The sequence below is a fragment of the Lithobates pipiens genome, unplaced genomic scaffold (genome assembly GCF_037356315.1).
Source record: "Lithobates pipiens isolate NorthernLeopardFrog02 unplaced genomic scaffold, aLitPip1_a1.2 Scaffold_8, whole genome shotgun sequence".
Taxonomy (NCBI): domain Eukaryota; kingdom Metazoa; phylum Chordata; class Amphibia; order Anura; family Ranidae; genus Lithobates; species Lithobates pipiens.
The window spans coordinates 234,967,655-234,979,905 of NW_027507903.1; the positions used below are offsets into that span (position 1 = coordinate 234,967,655).

The window sequence follows — 12,251 nt, forward strand, 5'->3', positions numbered from 1 at the left end:
AATCTTGCTCATTAAAGCTGATCACTCTCAAAACGGTGTTTTTGGTAGCGATCACTACAGCAAGAAGAGTAAGTGAACTCGAAGCCCTTTCTGTCAGGGCTCCCTTTTTTCAGGCTTTTCCGGATCGTCTGGTTTTGAAGATAGATCCGGCCTTTTTGCCTAAGGTAGCTTCTAGTTTCCACAGGATGCAGGAGATCGTGCTACCTACATTTTGTTCAAATCCAGTTAGAGAACAGGAACACATGTTTCACAGACTAGATGTTAGAAGATGTGTTCTTTATTATTTAGACTGCACAAGTCAGTTCAGAAAGACAGATTCACTTTTTGTTTTATTTTCAGGGGCCAGGAAGGGTTCCAAAGCCTCTAGACGTACCATAGCTAGATGGTTAAGGTTAGCCATTGGGCAGGCATACGTGGCAGGGGGATTAGATCCTCCAGCGGGCATTAGAGCACACTCAACCAGGGCCGTGGCAACTTCTCAGGCAGAGTGGGCTGGTGCGTCTCCGGAACAGATCTGTAGAGCTGCAACGTGGTCCAGTTTCTCTACGTTTGTGAGACACTATAGACTGGATCTTCTGTCAGCCAAAGACCAAGCCTTTGGTCGAAAGGTGCTACAGGCAGTAGTCCCACCCTAAGGTAATATACTCGCTTATCCTCTCTAAGGTGGCTGTCCTGAAAGACGATTGGGGAAAAATGGAATTACGTACCGGTAATGTCCTTTTCCAGGAGTCTTTCAGGACAGCACCGGTTCCCACCCAAATTGTTGCAGATCATCGGGAACTCATTGCATGAGATCGTCAGGTAAGACTTAAAAAGTTTATTTGTTTGACGTGTTCTTGTGTCTCCCCAGTTTGGCCGGAGGTACTCTGGAAGAACTGAGGAACGAAGGGAGGAGGAGGCTTAAATTATGAAATTGAAGGCGGTGTTTCCTCAGAGGGGAGGAGCCGGTGTCTCTCTAAGGTGGCTGTCCTGAAAGACTCCTGGAAAAGGACATTACCGGTACGTAATTCCATTTTTTGGTTAAAAATCCCAAAATTTTTATAGTGTAGAAACTAGGCTTTTTTTTTTTTTTTTTTCTCTCTAGTGACAATAGTGATCAGTGCTAAAAATATACTCTGTATTCACATTGGCAGGGAAGGGGTTAACGGTCAGTCTAAGGGTTAACTGCCTAGCTAATGTTTCAGTGTAGTGAGGGATGGGCTTTTACTAGTGGAAGCTATGCCTTCTGTACTGACAGAATGGCAATCTACCTTGTTTGCATAGGAAGACTGCCATTCTGCACACTGATTATTGGTGCGAGCCCATCAGTGCTGCTTATGCCACATATGAGCGCCCATCAGTGGAGAAAACGTACTTCTCTTACAAAGTTTTAGAACAAACTTTTTTTTTTTTCAAAATTTTCAGTCTGATTAAAAAAATCCAGTGGTGATCAAATGCCACCAAAAGAGCTCTTTGTGGGGAAAATTATGAAAAAATGTTTGGGTGCAGTGTTGCATGACCACACAATTGCCATTCAAAATGTGACAAATTTGTGACCAGGTGGCCACTTTACAAACCTGCACAACTGAAATCCCAGGAGATGCTCATCTCCCTAGTAGAATGTGCAGTAATATGAAATGCAGGCCTAGATTATCATTCTGAGCATCCATCTGGAAATGGTGGAAGAGGAAGCAGCTTGACCTTGTCTAGAGCCCCCTGGAATCATGAACAAGTAATTGAGACTTCTGAATGTGCACATTTGTCAGAAGATGGTTTTCTGTAGCCCTTGCAGCTTCCAGACAGTGGAGGTGTCTAGACGGTGAAGCCACCTGAACAAAAGACAGACCAGGGGATGCTGAAAAAACTCGCCAATGCAGAGACCTGGCCCTTAATCAGTCGCCAGCCAATCACCAGCCTATCACCAGCCTTTGCTTCACCTGCCTTTGCAGAAAGGCTAGCGTGGGAGAAACAGACTACGCCTATGCCTCCACCTTGCTTTAGTTTTCATTAGCACCTAGTGTCTTGCTACTGAAGGTGGTGGCATCAAACCCGTCTGAAATGGTAAAGCTGTCATCAAATAATCAAAACATGTTCTACTTGCCTACTTTGTGCAGTGGCTTTGCACAACACCGCCCCCTAAACCTCCCCTTCTGGGGTCCCCAGTGCTGCTTGCTATAGAAAAACGAAGGATAGTGGCGCCGCTGTTGCTTAGTTTGAAGTGATTACAAATAATTGTCCATTCAAAAACAAACCATGTGGTCATTTGATTCTCAGATCAAGGTAAGGGAGGAATAAACCGTAGGAAGCAACTGGGAAAATACCTGTGTATTTTTAGCAACAAGTCCATACTCCAGGGCCAGCCCTCAAGGGGAAGTTGAAAGACTCCAAATAACATGCAAAAACAGAAAAGGCGCCACCAGATTAGAGCCAGTTGCATTTGATAAATGTACAAGTGCATACATGTGATTTCCAGCACAAAGTCCTCTGTGCGGCGTCAGCACAGTGTTTTCTTGGCCTGTAGATGTCTTCTGTGGGACCAAGTAGTCCCATCCAGCATGATTTCCTTATCTGACTATGGGGGCTGAAACTGAGGCTTGGCTCTGGTCAGCAGTAAGACTGCACCGAGCGCGACACCCATAACTAGCAGTAATGACAATGTTTCGGCGCTTGCGCCCTGTGTAGATGAAAACAGGCACGCTCCTTCCTCAAGCTTAGGGGACATGGGCTGTATACAGCCTTGTGATTCGGGTGGTTGCAGTGTTGAAACGCCCAACATAATCCTAGAGAGCTGCAAATGCAGGGAACTAAAGATGTATGGGCACTAGAACAAATGACAAAATAAGGGAATGGGGGGTGGGAAAGGGGCAAAAGATAATGAGGATAAATACATGTGTTGATGCTTGTTAATAATATAAATATAAACTATAATAAACATCACTTGTATGTACAGTATATAAGAATTAAAAAATGGAAACATGTAAATGGGAATTATAAATATCTTTGATCAATGGGATAATTAAAATTTAATGAATTCATGTAAAATTTAATATAAAAACAATACTTGTGTGTATGTGTATATATCTCCTTCTGAAGTCCCACTCTGTGCATTAACAGGCAATAGACTGCATGTGTCAGTGTTCAGTAATTGCTTTGTACTGTTTCTTACAGATGCCAGATTGACTGGAAGAAAGGCAAAAATGTTACTTTAAAAACCATAAAGAAGAAACAAAAACATAAGGGACGTGGTACAGTAAGGACTGTGACAAAAACTGTTCCCAATGACTCATTCTTCAACTTCTTCAGCCCTCCTGAAGGTTCGTTATATTGCCTTGTATTGGCATAGAATGCCTACTTCTACACCTTTTCCTCACTACTTTCAGCAGCAAGGTACCTTTCTGTACTTCCTGATGGAGCAAATGGGGTTGGATTTGGACTTCTACAGGATTTATGTAGCGCCAGCAGTCTGCGCAGTGCTCTACTACGTGAGGGCACGGTACAGTTGCAGTAAAATTTAATACAGGAGGAATCAAAGGGCCCTACTCATTAGAGCTCTGCAATCTAGGACGGGGGTTAAGTGATAAGAAAGGTAATTGTGGAGAATGAATTGATGAAGAGAATGTACAGCAGTTAGGTGTGCAGAATAGACTTCTGAAGAGGCGTTTTCTGTGATGGTCTAAAAGCAAACAGGAAACAAGCAGACAGATTGGGGTAGGGAGGTCCGTAGGATGGGAGAGGCTTGGGGAAAAGTCTTTAAGGGGAGGAGGTGACCATGGAGCTAGAGAGCAGAAAAGGTAAGTCCATGAGATGACATCCAGGCTGATATGTCTGTTAGTAATTTAGTGATACATGAGGAGACTGAGTGAGCTGAGGGGGTGGGGAGAGATTGGGTGTCAGCATAAAAATGGTATTGGAAGCCATAGACTATCAACTGACCCAGGGAGGAGTGTAGATTGAGAATAGGAGAGGTCCAAGAGCAGAACATTGGGACCACAACAAAGGAAGAGGTGGGGAGGAAGTGGCATTTAACACTTAAGGTGTGGTCGAGTAAGTAGGAAAAGAACAAACCAAGAGTTAGTCAGACCAAATGTGTGGAGCAAGGAGATGGGGGTGTACCGTATTTGCCGGCGTATAAGGCGGCTGGGCAGATAAGACGACCCCCTAATCTTCCATTTTAAATGTTGGATTGTGGTATACTTGCCGTATAAGACGACCCCCTTCCGACCAGTCTGTCAGCCTGCTGGATGTGCGGTAATGCTGTATGTTCAGTAGCGCTAAGCCAATCACAGCGAGCGATGTATTCTATTAAAGAATACAAAGCCTGCTCGGATTGGCAGGGGCTGTAACATCATCAGCCCGCGCCTCTGACTCTCAAAGCCAATCAGAGCAGGCTACCGTATGTAGCCTGCTCGGATTGGCAGAGGTGGTTACTCCAATCCGAGCAGGCTTTGTATTCTCTAATAGAATACATCGCTTGCCAGGATTGGCTCAGCGGTGTATACAGTATTACCGCACATTCAGTAAGCATCCAGAGGGATGCTATGCAGCGGGCGACTTGCATACAAGGCGGCTTTGCTTTATACCCGGCGTATAAGACGACCCCCACTTTTTGGCTGTTTGCTTTTAGTGTAAAAAGTCGTCTTATACGCCGGAAAATACGGTAGGTTGATCGGTGGGGTCCAGTGAGGGCTTAAGTATGTGGGTGACTAGTACATGTGTTAGAGAGTTGGGGAAGGTTCCAGAAGAAAGTGAGATTTGAAGATGCGAGTTGGTGTAGCATAGAGCCAGAGGGTGAAAATGGCATTTGTGAGGAAACGGGTGGTTAGGTGAATTTTAAAAGCCATTGATGGCAAAGCTTTATATGGGTAATTGTTAGGCAGTTGGAGGGAGAGGAGTTGAGACTGGAGAGCGTGAAACAAATAAAATGGTAATCGAGGAAAAATTGTAGAGGTAACACTGAGTGCATAGGTGGGGGATAACAAGGTCATGGGTATTGCTGTCGGTGAGTAGAAGCATGTATCCACTGCTTCAGGTCAAAGGATGTTAGACTGAAGCTTGGAAGTGGCATGAGTGTTAATATCTACAGGGGTCAAATGTGAAATGTGTCAAATGCTTTTGCAAAATCCAGATACACCACATCAATAGGCCTTCCTTTAGCTAGATAGCAGCTCGCCAACTCGTAGATTAGCTTGATCTGGCAAGAACTATTCTTCATGAATCCATGCAGATTACTAATGATAAAGCTTTCATTAGTAAAATCTTATGTGTAGTCCCTTATCCCCTCCAAGAGCTTGCATACTATTGAAGTTGGGCTAACTGGGCTGTAATTCCCAGGGCTGTATCTTGGTACCATGCCTGCCTGTAAAAATTGGGAACAATAGTCTGGCAATTACTTTACTGAGTTCCTGACGTACCTTCGGGTGCAAGCCATCTGGTCCTGGTGATTAATGTTACGTTTCCCAAGTATATTTCTAATTCAGTCCTCTGTTGGCGATGAGGGTGCTTCCTGTGATGTGTTATGAGGATAAATACTGCAGTTTTGGTTACTGAAGCCCCCCCCCCCCCGATTCCTTTGTGAAGACTGAGAAGAATAAATTCAATACAGTCTATCTCCCCATCCTTTGTAACCAGATTTCCTTCCTCATTCTTTATGGGGCCAATATGGTCTGTCCTCCTTTTTTTACGGTTCATATACTTAAAGATTATTTTTTTTTTTTGCCTTCTCTGCTTTTATACATTTTTACATTGGAATTGAGCCATCCAGGCTTTTGTTCGTTATTTATTTTTATTTAATGTATTTCCCAATGGGTTGCACTGGCTAATGCCCTTATTTATTATGCTTCTAATGCAAACCGTCTCTCCTGTGTTCTTTGGGATAAAATCTGAGAAAAAAGTATATCTTCTAAGGTTTGTAGTTTAGGGAATTTGGCTCTTTTGAAATTCAGTCTTTGTATGCCTCTTGTTTCCTATTTCTGTGATTTATACTGAAGCCAATTGACATTTGAGCGCTGTTTTCTAAATTGCCCCATATTGCCACCTCTGTGATCAGGTCTGTATTGGTAATCGGTAGATCTAGTAATGCCTTGTTACTAGATATGTGTTAAGTCTCAAAATTGATACTGTCTTCAAAATGAGACTTATTGCAGTATGAAAAGCATGCTTTGTAAACTTTTTTTAATGTAATGGCTTTTAACAAGGTTACCCATGGACGTAATGAAGCAGTTCAAATAGAAATTTGAAAGCGATTTGTCGTGTTTTTTTTTTTTTTTTTTTTTTTTTTTTTTTTTTTTGTATACAAATTTTTGTTTGAGCATTCCTTGTGCATCCATTTTAGTTTTGTATATCGTAGGTAGTTGCATGGTGCTCTCCTTTGGGGTGTTAATGCAGCTTGGTGTTCTTGTGTTAATATTGTATAACTAACAATGTGCTTTCTTTGTTTTAGTACCAGAAAATGGAGAACTGGTGAGTCAAGTTTTTGTTTTTTTACAACAGATTAAAAAAAAAAAAAAAAAACTCCTAATTTCAGCTCTTGAATTGGTGCTGCCTAGGTTTTCTGGGTTTATCTGATAACCAAAATGTGGCAGTGGAAAGCCTGTTTCACATGGCTGTTCCAGTCAAGGTTTTGGGCAGATCTGAACATCAACTTGATAAAGGGATGTTCGTTTACATCGGATTAACTCTAGATCAGTGATTCTCAACCAGGGTTCCTTCAGCATTGGGCAATTTCTGCCTCAGATAAGTTCCCACTGACACCATTGATCTTTTTAGCTATCTGTAAGGAGGTAATTCTTCCCAAGGACCATTCTTCCCACTGACCATCACACTATTGTATCACAAGTTTTAGATTTCTCGTTTTTAGCAGGGGTTCCCCGAGACCGGAGAACTATTTCAAGGGTTCCTCTGTGTTAAAGGTTGAGAGGCTGCTCTAGATGGTCTAGATCTGAAAAGAAAAAAGCAATGCAAACCTTTCGTGTGGGGGTGTTTTGATAACTGCAAAAGTAAAAAAAAAAAACAACCCAAAATTTTATCTCCAGAACAGTAATGGAGGGGGGAATCTTCCAGTCAGGATACTGGTTCTGGGCACCCAATGGATTCCTGACGCTATAAATTAGAAGTTTTTTTGCATATAGTTCTACTTTAAACATGATTGATTTGAAGATAAAACAATATAAATCCGCTTATTACTAACATGTTTATTTTTTCCCATATGCATGAATGTTGGGCCCCATTCACACAGGTGATCCGGTCATGTCCACCTGTCGGGTTTTTTTTTTTTGTTTTTTTTTTTTTTTTTTTTTTTGGTGTGGAGGGGGCCCTGTTTGGGCCCTCCAGCCTCTTCTATGGAGTGGTGGATGTTGGGGGACATATCTGTTGACTCCCGCCACCATTCAGTTCTGTCTGCCAAGGACAGATGGTCATATTCCCCATCTGTCTGGATCAGATTGAAATGGACAGGTAGTCAGATTATACTATAGAGGAGAGCAGGGACTGTGCTCTGCATAGTGATCAGCAGACATCCCCTGCTGAGCAAACTGCTTCTGCTTAAGAGGTGCTTGTGTGAAAGGGCCTAACAGATGTGAGTTCTGCTCAGACTTAGCCAGGTATCTGTTCACTGTTCCCTTGGTGCTAATGTGGTCTGTGCGAGCCTTTTTGGCTTCACAGCTGGTTCCCGACTGCGCATGCGTGAAGCGCATTTTAATTGGCTGTGTGGTGGCCCACAAGTCAGATCGGGCCGCAGCTCTCTCCAAAGGGGAGGGGGTAGGGGACCTGTCAAAAATGGGTCTCCCTCCCCCTGTGTTTTTGTTTTTGCTGGCTACCCTTAAATTCATTGGTTGGCTGCTCATGGTCTCTCCTCACATTTTACCATTTTTAAAATTAATGTAGCTGTTGGGCTCTGCTGACTTATCAATAAAGTGAATTGCTTGCTCTTACCTCTTAATGTCCAATACCACTTGTAACGTTTCCCTCTGTCTAACTAGGATGACGATGCTGAAGCTATTCTTACTGCAGACTTTGAAATCGGACACTTTTTACGTGAGCGAATAATTCCTCGATCCGTGCTTTACTTCACTGGAGAAGCTATAGAAGATGACGATGATGATGTAAATGTTTAAAAGCTTTTATTTTATTTATTTTTTGTGCTCAAAATAAAGGTCTTGCGAGCTACCAAATCAAAGATCCCCCTATCTTATAATGAATGGTATGACAGCTTCTAGCACTAGTCATGTCCCATACTAGCGTGTGAGAATCGCAGTTAGATAAATCATGTGCTGCGCTATACCCCTTAGTGATCTGCTGAACCTGCAGCAAAAAAAATCTAAACACAAAATTAACCAAAGTGGTGTGCCTATAAATTCCAAAAAATGTGTTTTATGTTTTAAACCTGTCATACAACTTACATCATTAAATATTGATACAAAAGTGATCCCTAAGGTGCTCAGGTGCATATAGGTCTGGTACTCTGACCATCCACGGTCAGTTTTCAGCATCTTAAGGGCCGGTTCACATGGCGAGGCAAGTCGGAGACTTGCCTCGCCGCGACTTGCAGAGGACTTCTGTATAGAAGTCAATGCAAGTCGCCCCCGAAGTCGCCCAGAAGTAGTACAGGAACAGGAGCGACTCGAGTCGAGGAACAGGAGCGACTCGAGTCGCTCCTCTCAGAACGGTTCCATTGTACAGAACGGGGGCGACTTGCGGGAGCGAGGCGAGTCGTGTCGCCTCGCATCGCCTCGCTGTGTGAACCGGCCCTTACTCTAAAGATGATAAACTTGATAGGTGACTGTGAATATAGTATTCTTCAGTAGTGACTACTCAGGTGCTCTCCACCCCAAAGTAATGGTGGATCACCTTAAAGCGCGTGACCTCGCAATTAAGTTTGGTCAGTACACACGTTTGAATCGTCAAAACGAATTCCAGGCCAGGTTGCAAGGTCCAAATACTGATCAAAGATGTGGCATCCTCATATATAAATATCAAAAACACTTCCATACTGACCAAACCTTATTGCAAGGTCACATGCTCTGAGGTGAATGGCCATCACCTTGGGGTGGGGAGCACCTGAGTAGTCACTAAAGATCGCTATATTCAGTCATCTATCAAGTTTATTTTCTTTAGATTAAGGATGCTGAAAACTGACCTTGGATGGTCAGCATCGCGGACCTATATGCACCTGAGCACTTAATGGATCACTTTTATATCGGTATTTATATTTTATAAAATGTATGTTCATGCTGTATGGCAAGTCGTGTATGTTCTTTGAATTTATAGGCACATCACTTTAGTTAACAATTTTGTTATTTTTTTGCTGCAGGCTCAGCAGATCATTAAGAGGTTGGCGCAGCACATGATTTATCTGTATTTTTAGTGCTATTTGAAATTTGTTATACTGCACATGTGTGCTTCTCAGATGCTGAATATCTAATTGTATATGGCTTGTTTGCTTTAAAAAAGGCAATACTATGCACAGCTAAGTCTATTTTCCTGAACTGTATATGGAAATTGTATTAATGTCTTTGTTTTTATTTTAGTATGATGAGGAGGGTGAAGAAGCAGATGATGAGGTAACTATAAAATGGCTGCACAAAAATTTGCTGAATTGCAAATGGAGGAACTGTTAATCTTCAGGCTAGCTATGTACACTTCAAGGAAGACTACCTTTTAGCCACTCCAGCTTGGAAACTCGCTTCTAAGGGGGAAGGGCATGCCTAATGTAAAGTATTGTAGTAATCCTTGCCTTTTTAGATTTTCAAACTTGGACCCCTTTCACACTGAGGCTTTTTTTTTTTTTTCAGGCTCTTTTGGGCTAAAAATGGCACCTGAAAAACTACTTCCCTGCAGTCTTGGTATGAAGGCCTGAGTGCTCTCACACTGGGGCAATGCGCTGGCAGGATGTTTAAAAAAAAAAAAAAACACCTGCAAGCTCTATCTTTGCGGCATCTGCTCCTAAAGCACCCCTGGCCATTGAATTTAATGGGCAAGCGCCACTGCAGTGGCGCTTTGTGGGTAATTTTAACTTTTTTTTTTTTTTGGTCTCTAGTTTGGGTTAAAAGCATACCGCTAGAGGCAGAAAACCTCAAATCAATGGTAAAGCACAGCTAAAAGTAGCAGTGAAGGGCCACAGTGTGAAGCTTTGGCTTGCTTGTGGTTTGTCACTATCTTAACAGATTTGGGGGGGGGGTTGAGAGACAATCTGCTCCGGCAGGAAATGGCTTCCTGGGAGTGTTATGTGCATGGAGCCGCACAGGTGGCTTTGAAATCGTGTGATTTCAGATGACATTGAACAATTTCAAAGCTGCATTCAATGTGGACAAGGGCTAAAGCTGTTTTTGCTAACTTTTTAGAGTAGCCAAAAATTCCCAGCATGGTGACTCTCATTAATGTGCTGCGATATATCGCCAAGTCCTGCATAGTGTATTTTGGGAAGCGAGCCTCCATGAGTGTTGAATGTGTTGATCTTTCTGATCTAGACTAAGTAAGATTCATTTGTTTCATAGGAAGGGGAGGAAGAAGCAGATGAGGAAAATGATCCAGACTATGAACCGAAGGTAAGAATTTTATTTAGCTTTCTAAAGTACATTTACTATGTACGCAAGTTCTTATGAACGAGTTGGCATTTTATGCATGTTTTATTTTGTAAATAAATGCGCTTTTTTTTTCTCTTTATTTTTTTTTTCAAACCCATCTTTCTAAAGCATGCAATGTGTTGACAGTCTAACAAATGGAGACGTGCAGCTTTTGGTTAACTACATTCTATTTCTGTATGTGTACCTTTGACGTTTTTCCTCACTAGGTTTAAATGGTGTCTAGAATTCATGTTATGGGTATGTAAACTTTGCCTTTGAGTATCTTAATACACTAATGGTCTTTGTGTTATGACTCACTGAGCATTAACCTTTCCTGGTAGAATGCACATTTCTGCTTGTCAAAGTTGCATTTTTTTTTTCCTTGTCTTGTGCAGTATTTGTAAAAGATACACGTTTGGCTAGCTCAGACAGGTAGATTGCTGCTTGTATACCTTGTAGTGAGCTCAAATATGTTGACCAATACACATTTGATTTTTTTTTAAGTTTTTTTTTTTTCCCATTTTTTAGAATTTGCTTTGGTGCTCAAACTCTTAATGCCAGACTGGCTCCCAGTTACCTCTCCATTATGTTTTATGTTTAACATGTATCTTTGATGCTCTGAACACTGGGATATCACTGTTCACCATCTAGCAAAGGATGACTTGTGGATACAGCAGCTTTTTGAGGGTTTTTCTTGTGGTCAATAAGCCTTATTTTAAAGGTTTAGTGTTTGGGGCACATTCATGGTGAACTGGCCCAAAATGGGTGATTCTTGGGTTTATAGTATGGATTATGAAGACTTTAATTTTTTTTTTTTTTTTCTCATTACAGAAAGATCAAAACCCGGCTGAGTGCAAACAGCAATGAAGCAGTGTGTATGTGGCCTTGAGGATTACCTGCACTGTAATAAATTAAACTATTAGTTACTTACAGCCTTATGTTTTGTATCTTCTTGGTAGAATAAAGTAAACAATTTTTTGTTATAAAACAATAAAATTAAAACATTTAAAAAACATGTTCAAATGGTAAGATCATTGGACTTAGTATTTTATGTGTAATCTCCTGCCAGATATTTAATAGGATGCAGAGATCCCTTAAAGCATGTTGTTCACTGCTTCATAGTCTTGGTTATTGTGGAGTCTTTTCGCCATGTATATCAGCAGTTGAGTCTTCACAGCTGCAATCAGATAACCAGCCTTCCGTTTAGATAAATCTCCTACGGAACCAAAGTATTTTTCAGCCCAGTAGTTTTAAACCGGTGTCAGTCGCTTGCAATAGCTGTGCCTTCATGACTTTGTTCTAGAAATACAGTTATTACCTTGAAAATGGTACATTCAAGAACTTACCCTTGCAATATATTTCCAATCAGACCATGTCCATTGATCATGTCTGCTTGTTTATGCTATGGGTTTTTGTATTATGTGACTGTGATCTACAAAGAAGTAATGGTCAACATAACAAAGTTATTGTTTACCACTGGGGTGTTAATAAAACCTAGTATTTTCAGAAAGCTGTGTCCTTTTTTATTGAACAGGGTCAGTAGGTGGAATATCTGTGCTAGAAGTGTAGTCTCGCAGGCTTGACTTAATAAAATGTGAAATGATCTTGTAACATTCTAAGCATCCAGTCATGTGCAGGAGAATAAAACCTACAAGTAGTGTACACTTCCTAAGTTGGGAATTGTATTCTCCAAAGCAAAGCTACCTCATGTGA

General features: G+C 41.6%; 1 protein-coding gene across 3 annotated transcripts in view; it reads left to right on the forward strand.

The window, feature by feature from the left end:
- NAP1L1 (nucleosome assembly protein 1 like 1) overlaps positions 1-12,048 on the forward strand; it is a 42,300-nt gene extending 30,252 nt beyond the window's left edge. For 2 of the 3 annotated variants that reach the window (XM_077474180.1, XM_077474179.1), the window contains exons 10-15: positions 3,148-3,293; positions 6,419-6,438; positions 7,956-8,078; positions 9,504-9,536; positions 10,470-10,520; positions 11,370-12,048. In XM_077474180.1, the coding sequence (XP_077330306.1) occupies positions 3,148-3,293; positions 6,419-6,438; positions 7,956-8,078; positions 9,504-9,536; positions 10,470-10,520; positions 11,370-11,405 (409 nt within the window). In that variant the 3' untranslated portion in view covers positions 11,406-12,048. Of the gene's footprint in view, positions 1-3,147; positions 3,294-6,418; positions 6,439-7,955; positions 8,079-9,503; positions 9,537-10,469; positions 10,521-10,765; positions 10,797-11,369 lie in introns of all 3 variants that reach the window. The other variant, XM_077474181.1, reaches the window with a different exon arrangement.
- Positions 12,049-12,251: the final 203 nt, after the last annotated feature.